The sequence below is a fragment of the Tachysurus vachellii genome, chromosome 3 (genome assembly GCF_030014155.1).
Source record: "Tachysurus vachellii isolate PV-2020 chromosome 3, HZAU_Pvac_v1, whole genome shotgun sequence".
Classification (NCBI taxonomy): domain Eukaryota; kingdom Metazoa; phylum Chordata; class Actinopteri; order Siluriformes; family Bagridae; genus Tachysurus; species Tachysurus vachellii.
The window spans coordinates 957299-983763 of NC_083462.1; the positions used below are offsets into that span (position 1 = coordinate 957299).

At 37.9% G+C, this 26465-nt stretch overlaps 2 protein-coding genes across 2 annotated transcripts; one reads left to right on the forward strand and one right to left on the reverse strand.

The window, feature by feature from the left end:
* The first annotated feature begins 1189 nt into the window (after positions 1 to 1189).
* Positions 1190 to 13860, forward strand: LOC132842112 (alpha-tectorin-like). The gene is made up of 23 exons (XM_060864782.1): positions 1190 to 1213; positions 1429 to 1707; positions 1894 to 1989; positions 2524 to 2677; positions 2784 to 3037; positions 3120 to 3266; positions 3343 to 3919; positions 4015 to 4598; positions 4753 to 5305; positions 5409 to 6007; positions 6263 to 6812; positions 7018 to 7214; positions 8267 to 8476; positions 9597 to 9785; positions 9887 to 10176; positions 10504 to 10781; positions 10969 to 11088; positions 11189 to 11373; positions 11484 to 11644; positions 11767 to 12012; positions 12581 to 12743; positions 13271 to 13373; positions 13709 to 13860. The coding sequence occupies exons 1-23, from the start codon at positions 1190 to 1192 to the stop codon at positions 13714 to 13716; spliced, it is 5967 nt and encodes a 1988-aa protein (XP_060720765.1). The 3' UTR covers positions 13717 to 13860.
* Positions 13861 to 17648: 3788 nt separating this feature from the next.
* On the reverse strand, positions 17649 to 26211 carry LOC132842490 (protein shisa-8-like). The gene is made up of 4 exons (XM_060865218.1): positions 26032 to 26211; positions 22963 to 23678; positions 20248 to 20363; positions 17649 to 18787 (listed from the first exon to the last, which is right to left on the reverse strand). Exons 2-4 carry the CDS (start codon positions 23466 to 23468, stop codon positions 18321 to 18323), a joined length of 1089 nt encoding a protein of 362 aa, XP_060721201.1. The 5' UTR covers positions 23469 to 23678; positions 26032 to 26211; the 3' UTR covers positions 17649 to 18320.
* Positions 26212 to 26465: the final 254 nt, after the last annotated feature.

Sequence of the window (26465 nt, forward strand, 5' to 3'; positions counted from 1 at the left end):
AATAATAGCTTAACCACTGATATTTATACTACATACAAGGCTTTTTATGTAGCATAAAATACACTCACCCCATAGCTGAGTGCTTCCTATTAATCTTTCCATATACCATCAGGAAATGTATAAGTAAAAAAGCATTACAATACATGAATGTTACAGTGGGGTGATATTATGGTGGCAAAGTACTACAGTGTGTGAGTACTAGAGCTATCCACCCTTATCCAGAGTGTCTTACATTTTAATTTATACAACTGAGCAATTGAAGGTTAAGTTCCTTGCTCAGGGGCCCAGCAGTGGAATCTTGGTGGACCTGGGATTCAAACTTATTTTTCATAATAAGTAGGACTAATTGCACAATACTTTCCAACTCTTTAAATGACTATTTTAAAGTCTGACATAAGTCTGAGTGTTACAGTGAGGAAGTGTTATAGTAAGGTAGTTAATTAACTATAGCACTTAACTATATAAATATTTAACTATTGACTGTAAATAACTTTTTTTTTATATTAATATACTTAATTATATATCATATATTAACTATATATTAATTAATTGCATCATACATTTTAACATAATGTTTATATTAATATTCATTTTGACTATGTAATGTTTTGTGTATCTGATCTGCTGTATTAGGTCCCTTTTACCCGTATGGAACTGGAGACATTGTAAATGCACGGATAGATGATGGAAGTTCACCTCTTATCGTTCTTCAGCAACCATTTATATATTTTGGAACCTCATACATCCAAGTGTTTGTAAGCTACATTTATTTTTTAGTATTTTATCAAGCTAGACCATGTGTGCAAACATATCCCATGGGCCAGAACCATCCATATAAGGGTTGTAATCTGGGCTTCAGGTTCATTTGATTTGCTAGTCAGTTGGCAGAATGTGGTCCAGATGTCCACCATTAACAGCTATACAAATAAAATGTAATTGAACTGAATATGTTTAGAGTCCACCAAATTACTTAAACATGAAATACCATGATAGAAAAAAAAATTAACAGCTCCTGAATGCTAGTTCACTGTCTTGCAACCCAAGAGTAAGGAGATAAATGACCACAAAGAATATGCTAGGTTTAACAAGAAGTCACTGTTGTGGTTGCTAACCAGTTCTTCATTGTTATTACCTGTTGTAGTAATAGTGTCGTAAAGTCAGACTGATGCACATGCTTTACAGTTGTACCATGATGTGTTCTGTGGTCGCCGAAGTTCTTTGAGTTAACTACTGTAGCATTCATCTGAAACTCTATTTGTATTTGGTTTTGTTGAACATAAGAGTCACATATTGTAACATAGATGATAAAAAAAATATGAGCATTTTAGATACAGTTTACAAGACTAAATGAAGTGATTCATGTAAAACAGAATAAGGTGAATGATTTGAATAAGGTGATGTTTTTAATGAGATGATCTTTTTTTGTAGGTGAACAACAATGGTGATCTAACCTTTGATCAAGCTTTATCCGGTTTCACGCCCTACCAATTCCCTGTGAATGGTGGACGAGACATAATTGCTCCATTTTGGACTGACATTGATAATCGTGGAAACGGTGTCATCTCATATCAACAGTTCACTTCGGGCAGTGTTCTGACTCAAGCTACTCAAAACATAAATCAGTATTTCCCCCAGCTGAGTTTCAGTGCTACTTGGGTCTTTGTTGCAACGTGGGATAGAGTAGCCTACTATCCGACTACTAATACGGTAAGATGATATTCTTAGAATTCAAATGGAATTCAAATGACCACCACATGTGAATTATTAACAAATAACCACAATGATGTTTACAGAGAATGTCTTCAAAATTGTAACAGTGTGATCTGTGAAATAAATAAATATTTTATTGAGGTGTTTTTTTTAAGTCTTTGATGTTTTTGCATTCGTTTTCAGGAAACATCTTTCCAAGTAGTTTTGATTTCCAATGGCCTTTATTCATTTATTCTGATGAACTATGGTGTGATTGCTCCAACAACCCGGAATGTGCAGGTATGCATCGTTTACTGACATTATTGATTAGCATTTTTAATCTAGTTCAAGTTATCAAAGCGTGGGGGGGGGTACGGTGGCTTAGTGGTTAGCACGTTCGCCTCACACCTCCAGGGTCGGGGTTCGATTCCCGCCTCCACCTTGTGTGTGTGGAGTTTGCATGTTCTCCCTGTGCCTCAGGGGTTTCCTCCGGGTACTCCGGTTTCCTCCCCCGGTCCAAAGACATGCATGGTAGGTTGATTGGCATCTCTGGAAAATTGTCCCTAGTGTGTGATTGCGTGAGTGAATGAGTGTGTGTGTGTGTGTGTGTGTGTGTGTGTGTGTGTGTGTGTGTGTGTGTGTGTGTGTGCCCTGCGATGGGTTGGCACTCCGTCCAGGGTGTATCCTGCCTTGATGCCCAATGACGCCTGAGATAGGCACAGGCTCCCCGTGACCCGAGGTAGTTCGGATAAGCGGTAGAAGATGAATGAATGAATGAAGTTAACAAATCTTAGTTAATACATTTATCTTCTTAATTATTCTTCTTATTATTAGGCTGGTTATGACACAGTTGACTCCAGCTACTATTTCTCAATTCCTGGATCATTTCAACGCAACTACCAAAGTTTTACCTATAGCAGCAATGTGAATGTCCCAGGCAGATGGGCTTTCCGTGTAGATCAAGGATCACGGGGCTGTCAGTTTAATGGTAATGCTTTCACAAAGTACAATTTCTGCTGTTGAAAAAATATTTGTCTCACTGTTCAGATTTATCTGTACAAACTACAATTAATCTAACTGCTTTATTCTACCAGGTAACTTTGTGCAACAAGGTGCCATATTCTGGACAGATAACACTTGCCAGCGTAAATGCACTTGCACCCGCAGTGGTCTCCAGTGCATCTCACAGCCATGTACATTTGCTCAAGCTTGTCGACAGGCTGCTTTACAGTATAGCTGCCAAAATATACAACGCCGAACTTGTACTATTTCTGGAGATCCCCACTACTATACATTTGATAATCAAATCTTTCACTTTCAAGGAACCTGCACTTACATCTTGTCTGAGGTTTAAATAATTTATATTATAGTATAATTCACTGTGACAAAATGTGGGGGATAAAAAAAAATAAACATTATTTTCTTGGCAGGCCTGTGGCAACAGCTTGCCTTACTATCGCATTGAAGGAAAAAATGAGCATCGAGGGAGTGCACATGTGTCCTGGACACGCCTGGTCAGGGTATTTGTCTATGATGAGATACTGGAATTAGTAAAAGATCATCCATATGAGGCCAAGGTGAGTATCATTACACTTAAATGAATCTTTTCTTATTTTTATCAATTAGCTGATTTTAGTTCCATTGTGCCTCCAGGTGAATGGAACCTTCGCAACAACACCTTTCAGTCTTCGCAACGGCTCTATTCAAGTTTATCGGTCAGGTTTTTCTATTGTAATCAGTACAGCATTTGGACTAGTTGTTACATATGATGCATATTCATATGCAACCATCAATGTGCCTTATGACTACCAAAATGCCACATGTGGCCTGTGTGGTAATTTCAACTACCAACAAGATGACTTTCGCACACCTTCAGGAGAAATCCTGAGCTCAGATGTGGGCTTTGGAGACTCCTGGAAGGCACCGGGAGACAGAGATCCTGGCTGTCAGATTAGAGGGTGCTGTGGTCTGGCATGTGCAGGTTGTACAACATATCAGAGAAACCTTTACAGAAACTCAGACCACTGTGGAATCTTGGAAGATGCTAGTGGTCCTTTTGCCAGTTGCCACTCTATTCTGTCACCACACACATTTTTAGACAGCTGTGTCTACGATCAATGTGTGGGTGGTGGATACCAACCAATTCTGTGTCGATCAATCGGCGTTTATGCTGCACAGTGTCAACAGCGGGGCGTACAGCTAGGTCAATGGAGAAGAACAGGATTTTGTGGCAAGTTAAATATTTCTTTTTTATATGACTATAATTGATTTGTTTTGTTTAAGTATAAAATTTAATCATACTCTTCTGTTACAATCTACTCCCAGAATGGCCATGCCCGGAGCACAGTCACTATGAGTTCCAGGGAACAAGCTGCCCAGCAACATGCAGCAACCCTTCTTCACCTTTAAATTGCACCTTACCATATCAGGAAAGCTGTATCTGTAATGCAGGTTATGTCCTAAGTGGTGGTAGATGTGTTAATCAAAGTAACTGTGGCTGCACTTTTAATGGACTTTATTATGTTGAGGGTCAATCAGTGGTATTGGACAATGACTGTGGCAGGTTATGCACCTGCAGCAACATGGTAATGACCTGCCAACATCATCAATGTGGTCCACAGGAGGTGTGTACCATCAATAATGGTGTAAGGGGCTGCAGACCTACCAGTTACGCCACCTGTTGGGTTGACCGTCTAGGCTCATATCACACCTTTGATGAAGTACATTTCAGGTATCAAGGAGCCTGTGAACTCATCCTCACCAGAGTTAACGAATCATCACCACTACCTAACTTTGCGGTAACACTGCAGAGAGTCCCCATGGGTCCTAATGGGTTTTCTAAGATCCTGAGATTTGAGGCAGGGAGATTTCAGATATCTCTAGAAATGAGAGAAGGAGGAAATATACAGGTAAGATAATTAAATATATATTTATAAAACAGTTCCTTAAAATCCCTATATATGTTTCTGTCACATTGCTTGAGAATATTAATGATTGAATCTGATCTAAAAAATCTATAATTAGTAATTATTTAATATGGCAACCTATTCTTTTCTTATCCAGGTTGATGGACGCTTTGTTGCTCTACCCTACAGTGTTGGCAATGGTCAAATCCTCATCTATCATAGCAGTGTGAACAGTATAATTATGGAAACTTCATTTGGGGTAACTGTAAGGTCTGACTGGTCGCACCTAATTAGAATCACAGCACCCAGCACCTACACTGGTGCACTTGCTGGTCTGTGTGGGAATTTCAATGGAAACTTAGAAGACGAGTTTAATGGCCCTGGTGGAGTCTTGTTAAATAGTTCACAGGAGTTTGGGGATAGCTGGAGAACTGGATCTCTTTCAGCCTTCTGCATAGGATCAAATGTACAACCAGGAGAGAACAGCAGCAACTTCACTGAACACTGCAACATCATGGCTTCTCGAGATGGACCATTTGCTCTATGCCATAGCATCCTGAACCCTCAGATTTGGATAAGAAATTGCAGAGACAATTTGGGACAGACCCATGGTGCCAGAGAAGCCATGTGTGAGGCTCTACGAGCCTACGCTGTACTCTGCCAGCAAAGTGGCGTCAGTGTAGGAGAATGGAGAAATATCACCAACTGTGGTGAGTAAAAACGTAGCTTACAACAAGACTTTAGAATAGTTGGGTGTTTTATAAAAAATTTTCTAAACAGAAATATATAGCTATGTAGAATTTTTTTTTTCAGATTTCCAGTGCCCAGCCCACAGCCACTATGAGGAATGTGGCACTTCATGCCCTGCAGCCTGTCCTAGTCTGTCTTTTCCATTCCCTTGTACCCGGCTCTGCCAGGAGGGATGCCAGTGTGATAATGGGCTAGTGCTAAGTGGAGACCAGTGTGTCCCCCCTACGGGTTGTGGGTGCTTTCATGAAGGCCGCTACAGACAGAGTGGCGAGCAGTTCTGGTTTGGTCAGCAGTGCCAGTTCCATTGTGTCTGTGATGGGACATCAGGTTTTGTCAACTGTAGTTCATCATCTTGCCAAGATCATGAAATATGCCATGTCATTGACGGAGAATATGGCTGCCATCCTCGACCCAGTGCCACATGCTCTGCTTCAGGGGACCCCCATTACACTTCTTTCGATGGACATAGATTTGACTTCCAGGGCACATGCCACTATACACTGGCAACTGTATGTAATGATACTCTAGGACTACCATATTTTCAAGTCATTGCACGAAATGAAGCATGGAATGGACTCTCAGTGTCAATCACTGTGGAAGTTTATGTCAATGTTTCAGGACACCTGGTACATGTTTCACGTGACATGTATGGCACAGCTAAGGTGAGTTTAGAAAAAGTCTGATAATAAAAAACAGTATTTATTCAGTGAGAAATTAAAATATTACAATTTACAGTATACATTAGATAAATAAGTACAGTCTGATTAAGGTGGAAGGTCTGTTTGGAAGGTCAGGAGTTCAACACCACTGCTGGGCCCCTGAGCAAGGCCCATAACCTTCAACTGCTCAGCTGTATAAACGACATAAAGTCATTCTGGATTGGCCTGTAAATGTAAATTTTTATTTCTTTTCATCAGATTGACAGTGAAACCAGGAATCTTCCTGCTGTTCTCGACCATGTGTCAGTTTACTCCAATGGAAGAAATACATTTATTACAACTGACTTTGGCCTAAGTGTGAGCTATGATGGCTCTTGGGTGGTTCTAATCACAGTTCCAGGGAATTACAGTGGAGCCACATGCGGCCTCTGTGGTAACTTCAATGGTGACAGCAATGATGATTTCCGTTTGCAATCTGGCAGGCTCAGTTTTTCTGCTGCAGAGTTTGGAGCTGACTGGAAAGTGGGGAATGAAACAAGATGTAATAGTGGATGGGGAGACTCTGGCACACCATGCCAGGACCCCTCTAGAGCACAGTCTCTGTGTGGAATCATAACAGACAATCAGGGTCCTTTGAGTTTTTGTCATGCTGATGTTGATCCACTTGCCTATTATAACGACTGTGTCTTTGATCTATGCCTGTCTGAGCACAGAAACGATGTACTGTGCAGATCCATTGAGACATATGTTAGTGCCTGCCAGTCTGCCAATGTCAGGATTTATCCCTGGAGAGAAAATACAACATGTCGTAAGTGGATAAAAAGAAAATTAAAACAGTTTATCTGTCTAAATGTTCATTATCTGTATTTTTTCCTTATAATATTATAAACCTATAAACCATTATAAAATCATTTGTCAGCGTGTTGGTTAAAAAGATACATACAGTATATGTGATGTGTAACAGTAGTTGTGTAGTGAAAGGTCATACCATTATATGTGTTTTAATTCCTCAGCCATAATCTGCCCTGCGAACAGTCACTATGAGCTGTGTGGCTCTGACTGTGGTCATACCTGTACCAGCAGCATAAATGTCACATGTGAGAGAACATGCAGAGAGGGTTGTTTCTGTAATGAAAGCTTTGTAAGGAGTGGAAGCAACTGTGTGCCTGTAGAGCAATGTGGTTGCTCATATAACGGATTCTACTTCCAGGTGAGTTTCTGACACTTTTTTACATTGTCTTACATAATACTTATTCACATGTTTATACTTTTCTACAATTTGTACTGTCACAATCTAAAATGAATACTTTTTCCATTTGCAACAAATATGGCTGAATATTTTATTTATTCAATTCCATTCAAAATGTTCTGTAAAGCTGCTTTTAACAATTGAGATTGTCTCAAAGCAGCTTTACAGAACATAAACATAAAACAAAACATTAATATAAAGAATAATATAAAGATATATAAAATACAAGATTAATATTAGATATATTTAAATGTGTTTGTATTTATCCCAAATGAACAAGTCTGAGGTGACTCAGGTGACTGTGGGGAGGAAAAACTCCCTTAGATGGTAAAGGAAGAACCAGAGGAACCAGACTCAAAGGGGAACCTCATCCTCATCTGGGTGACACTGGGGGTGTGATTATAAATATACAGTCTGAGAAATGTTGTAGTGATGAGGAGGTTGTTGTCCTCAAAGATCATATAGAGTTCACATCTCCACTAAGTAAACTCTCAAATAAAATTATATACTTCTCAAAATTATATAATTCTCAAATAAAATTATATATTTTGTTAAAACTTGTTAAATAAAATCAGTGAATGATCTATACAGTTATGTTGATAAGTATAACATGATCTAATGCTTTTTATTAATTGGAGAAAATAATATTTTAGCTTTTCAATCCTGACTTGCCCTGTTTTCTATCCACCCTGCTGTAAACCTAGAGTACCACACAGTCTGTCACCTTTATATACCTGAGCACTGAGAGTGAAATGTGACAGTGAATGATAAATGAGTGAAATGATTGTGAATCTTATTTCTCACCATAAAAGCTGCAAACTAGTAACATGTTATTTAAAAACCTAGTGATGTGTTCAATTAAATATGTAATTATAATGCTGATGTTTTCTGAATGTTAATGTGCTTTACCTGTATGTTTTATTTTAGGCACCCCATATAAGCATCCACTGCTGAAAGCAGTAGAATAACAATAAAGTCTAATCTAAATTTAATATTTTCTGTTGTTCTTGCAGATTGGTGAACAGTTCTGGACTGAACATTGTTTACAACACTGTGAGTGCTTAGGATCCAATAACCTGCACTGCATCTCCACCCCCTGCTCTTCCACTGAGGAGTGTGTGATCAGGAATGGTAGACTTGGCTGCTACAGTCAAATGTCAACTTGCATGGTCACAGGAGATCCCCATTATTATACCTTTGATGGGGCAGTGGCCCATTTTCAGGTTAGAACTGATTAATGGTACCATTACATTCATGAAATGGCAGCATTGCAGTGCGGCGGGTACAGTGTGGAGTTTCTTTCTTACACTTATGCCATTTGGCAGACGCACTCATCCAAACGTATGAAAGTGCTCTGAAGTCCATCAAGGAATACATCTAGACTAATTCACTAGGTTACAGACTTTGAAAACCATCAACCACAACAAAACAGGGAGAATAAGCATGTTTATTTATTTCAGGAAGAGTTAGATCTTTACTTGTTTGAAGACAGTCAGTGTCTCAGCTGTTTGGACATCTAGGGGTTCAGTCCACCAGATAGGTGCCAGAACAGAAGGGTCTAGATATATGTTGAGGTGCAGTGTGAGTCTACCAGGAGTGATAAGAGCTAAGAGGGAGCTGGTCTGTTTTTACCTTATGTATGCAAGCATCGGTGTTTTAAGTCTGAGGTGTTCAGCTACCAGAAGCCAGTGAAGATTGAAAAAAAAGTCAAGACAAGCTGTGGCATCTGGGGGCAGGAAAAGATAAGTTGAGTGTCATCAATGTAGGAGTGGTAAGAGACCCCGTGTGAGGATATAACTTTGCCAAGAGAGTGAGTATAGAGGGACAGAATCAGAGGACTAAGTACTGAACCTTGTGGTGCTCCCCTTCATGTTTCCTGATAGGAGCAAACTTCCAGGTAGGAAGCAAACCATTCTCATGTTTATCCATTAATTCCAAGATTCATGATGGTGGACAAGAGAACACTACGGAAAGGTCAAAGAGGATGTGGACAGATGAAGCTTGGCATGTAGTTTCTTAGAGACACCCAAAAGGGCTGTCACTGTCGAATGAGCTACTTTAAAGCCAGACTGGTTGGGATCATTGAAAGTGGTTCTGTGAGAGATAGACAGAGTTGATTATAGACAATGTGTTTAAGAATTTTATATAGAAATGAAAGAAGTGATACTGGTCTGTAGTTACTGATGTCTGATGGATAAAGAGCAGGTTTCTTTATCTTTCTTGCTCTCTTGAAGGTAGTTCTCTTCATGTCTGCTCTCCTCTTTGTTGGTTTCCTCTGGGTACTCTAGTTCTGTAATTTTTCATAACTTCATTTAATGTAATATTTCATCAAACATTTTATAGGGTACTTGTTCATACGAGATTTCTCAGACATGTGGGAATGTCTCTGACAATGGTCTACAATTCAGAGTGGTGGCAAACAACATGCATCGTGGGAGCACAGTTGTGTCCTTTGTCTCTGTAGTAGATGTGTGGCTAACTAAACAACAGGAGCAAACACAAATTACAATTGGACAAAACAGGAAAGTAAAGGTAATAAAACAGTAATACAGGAACATAAAACTTTATACTCTTGCTTCCATGGAAATATATATGAGATATGGTGGATTTTTCTTTTCTTTTTGCTGTTACAGGTTAATGGGAATGCAGTGAATTCATCTACTTATCAAATCAGTAACCTTGCAGAAATATATCAGAAGCAGAATTTTATAGTTGTGAATGCATCGCATGAGCTCATGGTCTACTTTGATGGTCAGTTTACACTATTGGTGAGATTGGGCCCAAGCTTCCATGGGTCTGTGTGTGGGATGTGTGGTAACAATAATGGAGATCCTACAGATGACAAGACCCGACCGAATGGAGAACGTGCACAGAATGATATTGCTTTTGGCAACAGCTGGAAATCAAACACAAGTGGCCCAGGGTAATTAATTTGATAAGAAGATAACAGTAACATAATAACATGAAATGAAACTTATGGACTTTCCAAACCTAGTTTAGCCTTGACAATGAAAAATGTTAGCAATATATTAGTATTTGCATTCAGCGGCTGACAGTCCAGCTACAGTATGTTTAATGTAAATGCATGTAGTTATGACAGTGAAAACATAAAAGTTAGATGTTGCACAGTTAAGATATTTATTTTCATGTATTTAAAATACATTTTAACTAAAGACTTTGAAGGTGCAAATTTGCAAAACTTTTCACATTTTCACACTTTCATATAATGTCCATCCTGTGTCCTGTCTAGATGTGGTGCTAGTGACCAGCCTGTTAATGATAATGACTGCCCCTTCAGAGAGGAGTACTCTGCACTCTGTAACATCATCACCAACACCAGTGGACCATTCCAACATTGCCATTTCCGTATCAGCCCTGAATCTTACTTCAGTTCCTGTGTATATGACTTATGTGCTTACCCAGAGTCATTGGGACAAGACTTGCTGTGTTCAGCTGTGGAGGCTTATGATGCTGCTTGCACTTTGCTGGAGCTCATGATCCCAAACTGGCGCTCTGATCTGTCTTGCTGTAAGTTTGCTGTATCCATGCACTCATCTCTGAAGCAGTATTTTATCAATCTAAATAAATGGTGCACACAAATAAAAAATAAAATAAAAAAATAAAAAATAAAATGGCATCATAGTCAAAATGCTGTGGGGGATGTTAGGTCTAACCATATAAAAATTACTCTGAATATAATATTCCCTCTATTTAGCGAGAATGGACCCCTGTGAAGATCTACACTGTACTGAGGATGAGTGGTGTGGGGAGAAAGATGGCAACTATGGTTGCTTCTGTAACGGAAATTATCTCAGACAAAATCCCGATAGTTATGGTACAATTTATTTTACAATTATATTCATTCATTATGGAAACAAATGCCCTAATTACATAATTCTCACAAACTGTCTCTGACTAATTACTTTTTTTACCAGACTCTATTGAAATATGTGAGAGCAGCTCTGGCAACATGTCTCTGTCACGCTGTCAGCTGTTTGAAGCTGGCTTTCTTGCTAACAACCTCCATTTACATGACCCCAACTGCAATGGAACAGTCCAAGATGGCAGACTGGTGTTTCACTTTGATAATGATGACCACATCTGTGGTACAAATCTCACGGTACACTTCACTGTCAATTGAGATCGCTTTAATTAATTTTCTTGTAAATAATAAAAAAACAACATTAACACAATTCTTACATTATTTCATTATTTTATTAATATTTCTAGGCCAATGGTACCCATTTCATTTATGAGAACATAATCCAAGGAGAGGTGGGATCAACAACAGGCTCTATTCACAGAAACAAAACACTGGAACTTAGCTTCTCCTGCATCTACAAGCTCAGCGAGTCATTGAGCATGGACAGAGAGATAAATCCTATTCAGAGGTAGGGGTGCAGTTTACTAAAAACCAGATAATGTAATGGATGTAGGTTAAGCCTTGCATGTATTGTCTGCACCAGGCCTCTATACCAGCTACTACTAAATATATGTTTAAACTTTTTTAAAGCATCGTGCACAAGACTCTTCCAGGTGAAGAGGGAATGTACCAGATCAAGATGATTCCCTATGAGGATTCTGGCTTCTCCCACCCTCACAATGGCAGGGTAAATATAGAGGTGGGAGAGCAAATCTACATAGGCGTCTTTGTCCAAGGAGTGGACAGCCGTCAGCTTGCCACAGTGATCGATTCTTGTTGGGCTACACCAGTAAATCAGAGGAACTATTCTGTTCGCTGGGACCTTATTACAGGAAAGTAAGTAACTTCCTCCTTCTCTACACACTGGATATTCATGCTAAGCAGGGATTTGGAGAATATATTGAGCTTTTCTGAGACATACTGTAAAGCTAAAGTAAAAAAAATCTATTTTTTTAAAGAGATAATTCTTTTATTATTTTTTCGTCAGGATCAGTAAATAACATCAGGACAGCTATTTTCACCTCGTTAAAATAACAGCTAGTATCAGAACATTATAGAATATTCTAAGCTTCTAAAATGAAAGATATCAATAAATAAAGAACAACATTTACATTTCTAACATCAATGGCAGTACAGTCAGTAATGTACAGCCTAGTGAATTACAGCATACACAGCATAACAATTTATGATTAATATGTTTTTAGGTTTGATGTTCTTTTAAATTTAAGACTATATATTCATTCATATCTCTTGAATGAATATATATCTCATATATCTATTTAATAAATGTTTCTTGATGAAGAATGTGTAGTGCAGTGGAATTTTAGCTTTTAATGAATTGTCTGCATGCAGAAATTTAAACAAATAAAGATTTTCCTGATAACAATATATGAAATATTTTCAGGTGTCCTAATCCAAACGATGCTACGGTGAAGATTCTAGAGAATGGAGTCTCTACAACTGGACGATTCTCCTTTAAGATGTTTTCTTTTAATGAAGATGAATCTAGGGTTTTCCTTCACTGCAGCATTCACCTTTGTCTTCTAAGAAATCATAACTGTGCAACGGTGAGTTATTAAACTTCAGAACTTTAGACTCTCCCCAATGAAAGCACAAGGATGATGAGCAGACACTGTGCATATGCCTAAAAGATGAGGGTTGTGTAATAATGCCCTTAAAGGAGTAAGGGGTGCCAACATTTTGAGAAGGCTGATTGATGGACAACATTTAGTAATTTTACAGTGACCTGTGTGGCTTGTGGATCTGATCACTAACCAATCAGAGGAGCAGGTGTAGTGAACCCCAAAGTCGGACCAGTAAACAGTGTTTAAGACAGAAAAAATGGTGAACTCTCATCATGTTAAAGGTGGTTACTAAAGTCAACTATAACTAAAGTGAAGATTCCTTTTTACTCTTTACAAAGTGAACGGTTTGTAAGTTTTAGTGGTAAAGTGACACTTTAAATACTTATAATAGTGTGGTGTAGAAAAGAACTCAACAAGAATAAATAAAAAAACCCATTTGTGAGCCAGGAACTTAAACAAGATATAAAATAAAACCTCTAAACATTTTGCTTTTATTTTTTATGGTACAGCGTTGTTTCCCTGGATATCACCACCGCTCAGGCAGGTCTTTGGGCACCCATGATAGTGCCTCCATCTCCATGGGGCCTTTTATCCGACCCCTCAAAAAAAGAGGTAAAAACTCATAATAAAATAGATTTGCAATGTTTACTTCACATTTAAGTTTTTTTTTAAACCCATTAAACTGTGTTTTAGCATCGCAGTGACTGGGAAAACCTGTTAATGTCCCATAGACTGGGAAGTGGTCATAATCCCATTTCATCCCTGTAGAGATCACTGAAGTCCACTAGACACAGCAGAAGTTCTTAGTAAACTGCAATGAAAAAATACAACTTAAGAGTTTTAAAGTAGTGACCACAATGTTTACATTCTTATAGAATTTTATGTCACTATTCTTAATACATTTTTTTTGCTTTCTTACACCCAATTTCACCTTTTCTTGTCTACAGATGTGTAGGACCAAGAGGAAATGAAAAAGTCTTTCACTGGATTTTCTGAGCATCCAGATCATTATGCTGTGTTTCTATGACTTCTGAATCATAAAGCAATATTAATCATTAATTATCCTATTAGTAAATCAATTAAGTTATGTCTTTATATGTATCTCATGATTAACTAAAATAATTCTGCACTAATCCTGAAAATGTTTCTGGTTTATTTTAAAATTTTAATAAACTTCTACCTGTATGCATTATTATATTGTTTCTCACATTATTTAAACATAGTTTCACTCTACAGATGAGCCATAACAGTAACAGACAGAGTAAGGACTATAAAATAATGTCCCGTTTGGAGTTATGAGTGGAGAAAATGTGGCTGTGTGTCAGGCCCCCGGATCCGGTGGAAAGGAGACAGACCCGTCGGCAGGATAGCTTCAAATGATAGGGGTTTAATACACAAGGGAAACAAACAGACATCCACACGACACGGGGAACTAACGTAACTTAATCTAACTTAAATACACTAATGAATCCGCCCTGCCGTCGGCAACGTGGCTCACATAAATACACACACAGTCAATCACAGGATGGGAAACAGGTGAGGAGACAGGGAGGAGGGACGAAGGCGTGGCAGACACGTGACAATAATAAAAACATTCACACGTGTCCAAAGGTCCGCGCTGATCCCTGACACTGTGTAGTTTGTGACAGTCTGACTGAAAGATGGTTCTTGTAGTAATCCAAAGTCTGTCTTTAGTGTAGAGAAATTCTGTAGTACTGTAATGATTTTAGATTTCTTGTAGAAATGATCTGTGCTGTATATTTACTGTGTGTGTGTGTGTGTGTGTTGGGAGTAAAAGTGAAAAAAAGGATTGTAAAAGGCAGTTGACTAAAAGATTAGCGAGACTATCTGTGTATAATGAATACATTTGTGTGGTTATGAGAGATCTATCGTGTACGTCTGAGAGAGAGAGAGAGAGAGAGAGAGAGAGAGAGAAAGAGAGAGAGCTTAGTACTCATTGCACTGCAGCTTTACCCCCTACCACATTCTTCATTTCTGCCACTTCATCCAATCATTGCTAAAATGTGTGTGCGCGCGTGTGTGTGTGTGTGTCTGTATATGTGGAGAAAAGGGGGTTATTTAGCAAAAGACCTTTATTTCATCTCTTCTGCTGCTAAGGTTTTATTATTTGTTTTTACATGCACATGAATGTAATAACATGTAGAGTTATACTAAATATACACTAAATATACACTAAATATACACTAAATAGAGTGTTACAAAATGAAATTATTAAACAGTTGGGTATGCTGAAACAAGCTTTTTAGTAACACCCCCCCCACACACACACACACACACACACACGGCACAGCAGTGAGTAGGTTAATTTAATTTTGTACCAAATTCATACAAAGACTGATTTCTTCTATAAAGTTAAAAAGTGCATAAAATTCACAAAACATCAAAACCAGAGTAATGTTGCATAAATAAAGGCTTTTACTAAATAGGATTTTGTCCATGTGTAATGACCTTCTACTGAGTGGTTGGTAACTTCTTACATTGTGATATGAAAGGGACAGAGTTGATGTTCAGACACTAAACACTCTAAAACACTAAACACTGTCTTAACAGTCTGACTATAAAGGGGCAGGGAGAAAAAATATCCCCAAATATTTTAGCACTGATTCATTGACATCTGCCCAATATAGATGACATCACTGTGAGTTAAATTTTTTTAAGAGTTCATCACAAAACATGATAATAACATTTGCTACAAATGAGCTTTAAAAAACAGGTCACTTTTCTGCACTGCACCGTAACTGTTCAAACACACACACAAGTGACAGAACAGACATTTTGTTTTTCCTTGCTTGCATTTCATTTTATAACATTATAGCAATGTGTACACAGACACTTCACTCAGAACAAAGAGATAATAACTATTCTACATCAGTGAATGCTTCATGCGATTTAATGCAGAATGTACAGGGAAGGATAAGGAGACAGAATATCAGATTGAGAGAGGGAGAGGAACAGAGGGTGATACGTTGGTCTGAGGTTCAGGATTCCAACATGAAGATGATGTGCTATATTTGATACTTTACAGATTTTTTAAACAATTATTAAAGCTCTAACAATGTGAGCTGAGTGATGGGGAAAAGGGTGCCAATACTTTATTCAGCTCAGCAATGAGTAATTAATCACCCACTGGTTTTTAACTGAAAACTGTCCAGTATTTGAAGGAGGGGATAAAGAAATGCACATGCTCATAAATATTCATACAGGAATTTGCATACATAATTGTTTACATATTTCTGTAGACCAATGGTTAATCATTATGCACTGGATTATTAATTTTTCTTGTATTTTATGATAAATAAATTTGATTAAAAAAATACTAATATAATGTCAGTGCTTCACCATGCTGTCTGTCCCGAACACTTAATCATGGCTTTCTGCAGATTTATTTCCATGCTACTTTCAGTTGAATTGAAATCAGATTATTCCGCACTAATAAGCCCTTATTGTACAAAATAATTCTACAATTGTCTACCAGTAAACTGTAAAGAGTGAAATGTTCAACATATTACAGTAGAATCAAATGTACACTTAAAGGTAATTATTAAATGTGATTAAATGCAAAATATAATTTTCTACATGCAGCCCAAACCTCAAATGTGGTTTCAAGACATTTTTAAAATGTAATAAAATTTAATTTCACATTCTGGAAGCAATTTTCTTTTAGGTTCTGTATTGCTAAAGACAAACACTGGGATTAAAACACAGAAAGTCAAGAAACATTCGAATAAAAAAACTTGCATAATTAGTTGGCATTAGTGTAGGCAGATTTCATGCCTGAAAGCTTCATAATATCATACCAGGCTTTCATGGTGAATCTATTCATCATATGTACTGTGTAGAAAATCTTATTAAGAATAAAAAGTTTTATTCAAAAGCCTGAAATCTTCTAAACGTGACCTTACTGCTTAACTTCCCGTTCATGGCTGTCTGAGGCCTGATCAGCTGCTTCAAGAGATAAAAATGGCGTCTACAGCCATGTTTGTCCTTGCAGAGTCCTTCAGGCATCGACAGGAGGTGTCTCCATGGAAACAACAGATCACACTGTGCCGAGTTAATTTAGTCACATGGCCAAACCTGGAACAGGCCCAGTCTGCATTATTGCAATCTCACATCAATCAGCTGAACAATCGTATCCTCACTGTGGGAAAACTCGCGATGGCACTTCAGCAGATCTGTCCTGGCAACTGATTCCGCAGTGGAAATGAACTGTTTCTTAAAATAGAACTGGTGAGTAAGAGGAGGAACGAGAGACAGAGCGAGAGGAAGATCAAGTCTTATTATACATTATCACAGGAAAATATCTCAAGTGCTGCATGTTTTTCCCCTTTTCCTGAGAATCAATCTTTAAAATAATTATACCTCAGACATCTGCCAGGCATCAAACCTTCTTCATGCCAAAGTCAAACACAATAAGAACTTTATCCTGATCAGTGTAGCAGTGTGTAAATCCAGCCTATCCTTCCTTTTTGCTAACAGACAATAACATCCATTTGTCAATAACAAGACAGTATTAAACAAAGCTGGCTGTCTATCAAACAGAAAAGCAGAGTCTCCTGATTCTTAAGAGATTAATGCTTCCCTCAGGTGAAGGCTGTTCCTAACAATGCTCTGACATCTGATATATACGTTCTATCTGTGACCTTCACAAGTGACTCCTGAAACCAAATTTACTAACACTAAATGTGGTGAACTAGAACTAGAACATGTTAAATGTTCTGGGTTTATTTTAGCATTTATTTTTTGTGAATGATTTTGTTAACTGCAACAGTCTCATTTAAATGCTGTCAATCCAATATTACCCTATCAAGATTTTTAACACAATCAAGCCCAAATCCTAGCACAGGCTCATTTTGCTCTCAATTACTTTTTACACTGTTAATCCAAATCTATCAAATGTATAGCAATCTCGCACAACTAATCCCAACAACATCAGTCCTGATGATAAAGCCTTTAAATCAGCAGTACCTGAATTAAGAGTATAGATTTTGTTAGTTGTGTGAACTCCATCTATGAAAGTGCTTTACATCTCTGTGCTAAAATGGCACTTGCTAGCCTCGGTCTGGTGTTAGCCATAACTCCAGAGCTACTTTTATGATTCCTCTGTCAGTGTTAGTTGGAGGTTAATGAGAGTTAACAGCACAGGTCCAGTCATGTGTGAGGAACTTGGAGACATTGAGATGCATTGCTACTGTGGTCATAATGTTTACCACATTTCATTTACTGGATCAGACAACTGAGTGACAGAGCGGAAAATTGAGTAAAAAGGAAAGCCCAGATTTCACAGAGACTCTCTGCTGACTCAAGATCTATCCTGTTTGGTATATAATGTTTTACTAACAGGAAATGCCACACATGTTTAGCAGAATATAAATTACTTTCTCTGCCTATCTGGGGCTCTTTAGGCAGTGAGAAAAAATGTTTTTTATTACAGCTTTTTAAACTCCTATTCCTTTTCCAAGCTACTATGCTCCAAGTATTAGTGCCGATTTTCCTCCACATTTCTCTACTCCTCTCCCTCTATGCCCTGCTCCATCTCTTTCATACAGTCACTTCTGTCTTGCTGTTTGTGTGAAGCCCCTTGTGTTTGGGAAGCGCCTGTGGGGAACGTCCATAACCTAATGGCTGATAGACCAGTTCCGGCAGGGTCTCTGTTCTAAACTGGAGTTTGTTTATGTAGTCATGACCTCGGCTGTTGGGCTGGGACACGGATAGCTGTTGTTGGCCAGTGAGAGAGAAATGAAACTTTGCAGGACTTTTACTTGATTCCCAGGTTTGAAAGGCTGAGTTGGAGGTCAGCGGATGATCGTTGGTAATAGAGATCTTGGACTTGGGTATCTGGGACGGTGTTATGGTGTTTGAGACAGGAGCATGGATCTCTGGTGGAAGGAGGAATGGTTTTTCTTTGGAATGGAAAGCAATGGGCTGGAAAGTCGTAGGTGATGACTGGCGATATGTGTTGTCCATCAGATTGAAACTCCTATAATGGTCTCTGGCTGTTATATGTTCTGTAAGTAAAGGAAATTTTAAATGGGATAATCAACATATTTTATGTTTGGATAAAATCCCCCCAAAGGGAATTAACTGTTGTAATGCTCAGCAGACAGTGAAACCTCACAGTAGTGGTTTTGTTTGTGAACAAACAAATTTCAAATGATTCAATAGTTTTCATTCACTTCCATGTACTGAATCATATTGTTCAGTCATGCAAGTCTCACTTGTGTAAAGTATGTGACTGCTTCGGTAACTTTTCCCTGACTGCAGTAAAATATGGGCTATAATGATAATGTAGCTCAACCCTATTCCTTTAACTCCAAGATCTTCCTCAATATCATCACCTTGTGTACAAAATCTGACATAGATGTTTCTTTAAACAGATAATGTTAGAAGCCTCTTATATTTATATTCCTAAAATAAATTATTTCCTTATCACTGTCTATGTGCCTAATTTTAAACTAGCAGTTATCAAACCCCTGATTAAAATCCCTGATTGCAGGCAGCATGAGGATGTGCTTCTAATAAAGGCTACAAAGCGTTTCTGTAAGTCACTTCAGACAAGGGCGTATGCTAGAATTTGTTTATGTGCCTGTGTGTGTGTGTACTCTTACAGATGGATACTGTGAGATCTCAGTAGGTTTTGGCTTAGCATTAGTAAATTATATTTTAATAAGCCCACTTCACTAAGCCACTTCCTATACAACACCATAGTGATTACAGGGATTCTCTCATATCCAGAATTTATTCATTTTAAATTATTTGCAAACCAAAACTGATATTATGATTGATTTTATAACCTTTAGTGTCTCATATGTTAGTGTTTTTATGTTTTTGATGATTTGTTTTTAATTGTTCCAATATTTGACTGTGTTTAGTCCCAGATGCAACAACTTGAATGTTCAAGAGGGATCTGAGATATTGTCTCAAATATTTATCCACATGGTATAGATTTGGTTTGAACATTAGAAGGGTTTTAAGTGTGAAGGCGTATGCTTCCAGATATTTTCTTACATTTATAATAGTTATATCTGCCCTATCGTTATAGAATTTCCATCTGCCGATCTAGCTGTCCATCTATCTCTACATCTAAGACATGATACCAGTCCAAATGAAAGCACACTGTAACTGATTAAAATTTCTACACATGATTTATTGTGAGATTTTAACATGTTACTTTAGTGCAGTCAAGGGAACATCTGAAAACATTTTTGTGAGTGAAACATAGTCATGTTCTTTTCTTCTGTAAAATGTAAACAGTGAAAGTGGGAAACTAAGTAAAAAGAAGAGACATGTAGGGAGTGAGTCCAACTAAAGGAGGCTGGATTTGCACTTAGACTAGAACTTAGACCCCAGCCAATGTTTGATCACAGAAACATTATTTGATTATTTAATGTTGGATTGTTTGTGGTGTCATTTTAATGTGAGTAAATTGCATCTCTGCAATAGATATGTTTGCTGAGTGTTTTCTCACCATTATTAGTTCTGATCAGGTGTCCAGAGATTTCATTCAATCTGACCGGATGATGTCCTGTCCCTCGAACCATGCACTCTGTCTCACCGGGCAGCTTCAGCTGCTCTGTCAGTGTTCTAAAGAGAGAAGATTTATAACACTATTTTAACACTATTTAATGTCTATTTATGAAGTTGCACATCATAATTTTGTCACTACAGCAATAAATATATGGAAACTAAAACAATGTATTCACATTAAAAAGGTTACATGGAATTAAACACTTTATTAACAGAGTTAAACTGTTCACATCCATCTGCCTATATGTTATAATATACTTTTTATGTTGGACAATGAGTACAGTGCAGTTTTACTCCGAGTGAACTGAAGAAACCTGACTTCATCATCATAATTGTCAAAATCTCACCTGCCTGCATTGGCAGTCCAACTGATTATTTAAAAATATATCTTACTTTATTTGCTGTTCTAATGTACAGAGTCTGCTATAGTTTTGCTTTGCTATAACATCAGTGCTGCTTATTGAGGTATTTTTTTATTTTTATTTCTTCACTTCAAGAATAAATTTTTAATAACATATTTCTTTAAACGTAGTGACTGGCATCTGGTGTGTGTGTGTGGGGGGTGTATGTGATGACTTAATTTGTCTCCATGGAAATCCAGTGTCACATATATTTTACCATCTTTCATCTCTTGTCCAAACAGACCAGCATTCTGTCTAGTGATGAGCAACTTCATGCTCAGTGTTTTAATGTGTGTATGTCAGCATGCTGAAGTGAAACAAGCAGCTAAACTCATCTGAACAGTTGTGAAGTACAGTTATAATAAAACATGCAGATGATGAAATACCCCCATTTACTCAAACATGCCTTGTACATGCGGTGCTTTATGGACTCTGCTTTAAATAATAATAATAATAATAATAATAATAATAATAATAATAATAATAATAAAGAAAGTTTTATAAGCTCCAGTCCAGTTTAACCAACAGTTTGTGTGTGTGTGTGTGTGTGTGTGTGTGTGTTTATGAACACACTGCCTAAAATATGTCATAGCAAATTTCTACATTGTTAAACAATTTTAATTTAACTGTCCAAATGTTAAAAAGAATATTAAATGTTTATTTTTTGTAAGCATTTTTCATCCAACCTCAAAAATGCAGAAAAAATATATATCTGGTAAACAGGAAACATTTTTTTCCATTCTTTATTTACTCCATCTGTTGGTCGTTTTCCTCCTCTTTTAAATTTAGTGCCATAATTGTGCTTTTTGATAGATTTTTTATTGCTAACCCTTAGAAGTTGAAAAAGAGAGTGTGCAAGCATTATGTTAGGAGATGTGTAACATGATCCACAGTGATCAGATTGTCCACAATTGCATATATTGAATAGATAATTTCTGATCTATCACACAGCATCTTCTCACTATACTCACTGACTTTCATACTATAGAACTCTTGATTGCTTGTAAATACATACACCAGCAGATCCCCAATATCTTATAATAAGATCTCCTCCAATATCTGGTGTGAAACCACATTACAAGCAACCACTTACCAGAATCAACAGCATAGAGTTAAGCATATACTGTAGGAAATACCTGTCTGTCTAAGGTTTCTCACTTACAAGCCAGGAGAGAAGATATCTTGGAACCCACAGGACTTCATCTACTAAAATGATCAGCTGAGAAGATCATGTTTCCATGTGGATACTGTACAAGGATATCAGCAATTAGGAAACAGTGTATGCAGAGGCCACGCAGACAGTTATTGGGAACTAAAACACAGCAAATTTAAAGCAGCTTCACTCCAATTACTAACAACATCTCAAACAATACTCTGGAATGAGTGTTTTCTGGAATGCATACTAAACCTTCCTTCAACCCCTTTGGTAAATCCTGTCAGTCAGGGAACAGAAAACAAAACCCAGTAACAAAAAGCACACAACTACAAGAAATAAAACAAACAAAAAAAACACATACGACAACAGGTATAAATAGGGGAGGTAACTAATGAAATATAACATACCGGTGTGCAGGTCATAACGGGCTAAGGATTGGGTGGGGCAAACACACGTTAGAGCGTGCTGAAGAATGTTCTAGTGTAAAATATATAATCATTTAATGATCTGATTAAATATTGATTGTGCATAAATGTATATATTATATACATGGGTTGCATGGTACTAAAATAAATAAACAAACAAATACAGAACTCCTCTATAGTGAAGGTGAGGGATGGAAGGAGAAAATGAGTTGACCATCTTCTGTATAGTAGTGGTATAAAAACCCATGTGAGGATAGAACAGAAGAAGACTGAGTACTGGACCCTGTGGAACATCAGTAACTATTTAAATGCTGCTGAGAATTCAAGGAGATTTTTTGATTCTCTAAGCATTCCAAGGTACAGTTCAGTGTTATGCAAGGTTAAGCTTTAGGTCCTGCATTTTTCTTTATATATACTACCTCTGGTCACAATTATTTATAACCATGGCATTAGCTTCTACTGTTATGCTGATGAAGAAGAGGCTAAAGATATAAAAAGTATGTTAAATCCTAGACAATTTACCCAATTTGGATATAAATACCCACAATTTACAATTTTAGTGATTTTTTTTAACTTCACTGTACTGTGGTCAAGAGCTAAATTAACAAGAGCTTTGTTCACATACAGATGTTTCTAAACCTATAAGTACTATTTGTACTACAGTACAATCTTACCTGGTGTTGCCAGTATCTCCAGCTCCTCCACGGCTCCTCTCCAGACCCAATTTTGCAAAGATTCCTCCAAGCATCATGATGGCCACCACACCGCATATCACATATACAATCATGTGCGTGTGGTCTGGCTTGGGCACATTGCTAGTGTTAGTAATGGCATTGGCATTAGCATTGTTGGCATCATTTCCACTGGCAGGTTTTCCTGTATTGGCCCAGGCAGGTGTGTCATAATTAGAGCAACTTGTCTGTTCTAGGCTATGACCTTTGAACTGGCAACAGAAGCGATAGTAGCATGAGCCACAGCAGAACAGATAAGTGCCAGCATTGCAGTTAAATGGAGGGTCCCACTGGCCCATCACATCATAATAACCCCAGCAACGGTTGCCTGATGACCCCACCCCTTCTTCCTCCATTGTCACAGCCACTTCAGTCTGATTAGCTGATTCAGATGATGTGAAAGCTACAAGCAGGATGAAATGTAAACTGATACAGAGGGTCGTGCTCATCTTCTATAAGAAATGTCCTGACCCACAATAAGTGGGCAGGCTTTTAAAACACAGGAAAAGCAAGTGATTGATTGCACAAGAGAACAAGTCAAATGTCTCAATCACGGCAGAAAAAAATGGAGTCTTCTTATTCGTTACATGATCACATCACATCACAAGTGAGGCGAGACAAAAATGGACAGCACACTGGAGGATATCCTAGAGTCAGAACTGGAGAGAGAGAAGGACAGACAAACAGAGAATGAGACACACAGAGAGAGTGAGACACTTTATTAGTTCCAGGATAATTGAAAACTATTTGTTCCACTTATAAAATTGCCTACACATGTCTTCATAAAGTTAAATGTTTGTTTTTTCTTTGTAATATGGGGGTTCATGGGCATATGGGGTTTTGCCACAGATTCCATGACCACTGGAGGAGTCTCAGATCTTCACAGACGTGGTTTGAGATAGTCTGAAATGTTTCCAGATGTGGAGGAGTCTGGGATGTCATGCCAGCTGTGTTTTTCAACATCTCCAGTGAGCTCTTGGTCTGTCCCAGGCTCATTGTCCAGTAGTCAGTACCCTCTAGTAGAGGCTGTCCTGGAGATTGGAGAAGCTGCAACATCCTATGCAGTGTGTCCGTCATTACAAGTAGATTTATATTTCGAAATAATTATAAATAGGAGAAAATTGATTGGCTAAAACCTAGCCTTGGTATTCCAAAGGTTAGCATACCCTGGTAACATAAGGTTTTTTCAACACCACCAAGGCAATTTATATTACAACACCCTAAAATTACAATACCCTAAATCCTTTGTTCTCAAAAGGATGGACTGAAAGAGCTCAAGAAAAAAAAGTACTTTTTTTTATTCCTTAAAGCACTGAAACAGGATACCATCAACCATATGCCCCCCACAGACCCATGAGATTTACACTTACAGTACATAATTTGGCATTTGCCAGATGCCCCAATCTAGAGCTACTTACAATTATCAAGATGCCATTATCTGTATGAAAATACAACAAAGCTGTTAGTCCACTTGAGATTTCTTCAAAGATCTTTAATGCAGATGTTTCAGTGTTTCTGTGCCATATACATGCCTTTCTCCTTAAAGTCTGGGAGACAGTGAATACATTAAAAGAACATAGTGCAGCACCAAATTAGATAGTCTGGCCATCATTAGCCAGATGCCTAATACATGTATCCTTAAGGAGGTTCTAAATGCAAGGTTGATGGAAGGACAGCAATGTCATGGTGGTCAAAAAGTGCTTCTAAATCAACTTCAAATATAGCCTGAGGAAATTTAATTTCAACAACTGGAAAGATGTTGCCTCAAACTGAATTCTATCCAACAGGGAGAGACATTACCTGGACCTAATCTCTTCTATGCCACAGATAAAAGGTGGGTACTTCATACAAACCTAAAAAGGGCTTACCATTCACCAAACCATAATTCATACCATTATAAAATGCTCCAGAAAATGTGGGTTTTGGAATAGCCTGTATTGCCACCTGAAGAACCATCAATAGTTAACCATATGGAGAATAGCCTTACTTGACCTAAGTAACCACAGGTCAATGATGACAATGTTGATGGATTGTGTGTGGGTCCCTCTTAGAACGTTTTCCTGTAGATTCCCAGATATCCAGCTCTTCAGTCAGTTCTAGATCATGCTGAAATTCCAGATCATCAAATCAACTGACTTTAATCATGCCAGCATGTCCACAACCTGAATCTAAAATTAGAGACCCGAAAACAGGTCATCTTCATGGCATTATCAGAACCTGACCCATTATATCAGTAGCCCACTAACTAAGATTCATCTGTGGCAATGACCCCCGAACCAATGTGTCTCTGCGGTGAAGTCAGAAACTGTTTGGAAACTTGAGATATCTAAGTAACCAGTTTGAAATATCAGTAAGAAAGATTCAAATATTAAATTTTTCATGCTTTAACTGTATCATGAAGAAAGACAAACAGTAAAAAAGGCAAAAATTATGTATACAAATAACAAAACAGATACACACGACAAATTAAGTAATCACTGAATGCGTTTGTGTCATTGTGATTACTTGAGAACCAGAATGGCCAATGTATTGAATTCAATTTATAGAATTAGCAGTAAAACAAACAACAAATACGCAACCAAAAATATGTATGTGTATATGTGTTTGTTGATTGCAGCTTCCACACAGTGTGTGTCTGTGCTGTAAATGATATGTGGGCTACATCTTATTCATTTTAAACACAGAATAATAAAGGAAAACACTTAACTCTGAGTTAGTGTGTATAGGTTTATGTTACAGTCATCCACATCCCCACCCCCCTCCCCAACCAACACAAACACTACACCACATACTCTCATTTTACATGTGCACACAGTAGGCTACACAGTGTTCATCTGATGAGTGTCACAATATCGTGTGTGTGTGTGTGTGTGTTGTGGCTTGTTGTTGAGTAAAGAGGCACCTTATAAATCTGCTTCTCTCTCGTGCTCTCTCTCTCTCTCTCTCTCTCTCTCTCTCACACACACACACACACACACACACACTCTCACACACACACACACGCTCTCTTACCCGGTGCTTGTGGAAAACAGGCATACTGTATAGTGATATATGTATACTGGGTTATAGATATATCGTTATAGGTATGTGTTTTCTCTGTTGACCTTGTTCTCTTGCTTTATTTCTTCTCTTCACTCAGGATTCGATTCCTCCATCCGGAGATGCTGTGTTCTTGCTCACTGCTCAAAAACGAATGACGGCACACTCACATGTACTCACCCTCTCCCTCCCTCTCATTCTATCATGAGCAAATGAGCACACCTCACTCTCTCTGCCCTCCCTCCCTTTGTCCCAGACACCTCCCCATTCTACCAGTGTTTTTCTCTTAGTAATCACCTCTTTTTCTCCCTCTTCTTTCCTTTTTTCTGTTTCTCCTTTTTCATTCTACTCGCTCACTTCTCTTGGTTGGTCTTTTTTGTTTATATTTAATTCTCTATTTATTGAAG

What these genes read in the sequence shown, in the direction of transcription:
- LOC132842112 (XM_060864782.1), top strand. Translation starts at nt 1,190, where the DNA reads ATGATGTGTTCTGTGGTCGCCGAA. An exon ending in TGTGTTCTGTGGTCGCCGAA is followed by an intron (nt 1,214 to 1,428) that starts GTTCTTTGAGTT and finishes CTTTTTTTGTAG; the next exon opens with GTGAACAACAATGGTGATCT. An exon ending in ACAAAATCCCGATAGTTATG is followed by an intron (nt 11,089 to 11,188) that starts GTACAATTTATT and finishes TTTTTTTACCAG; the next exon opens with ACTCTATTGAAATATGTGAG.
- LOC132842490 (XM_060865218.1), bottom strand. Translation starts at nt 23,468, where the DNA reads ATGAGCACGACCCTCTGTATCAGTTTACATTTCATCCTGCTTGTAGCT. An exon ending in GGAGATACTGGCAACACCAG is followed by an intron (nt 20,364 to 22,962) that starts GTAAGATTGTAC and finishes TTCTCTCTTTAG; the next exon opens with AACACTGACAGAGCAGCTGA. An exon ending in CCTGATCAGAACTAATAATG is followed by an intron (nt 18,788 to 20,247) that starts GTGAGAAAACAC and finishes CTTTACTTACAG; the next exon opens with AACATATAACAGCCAGAGAC.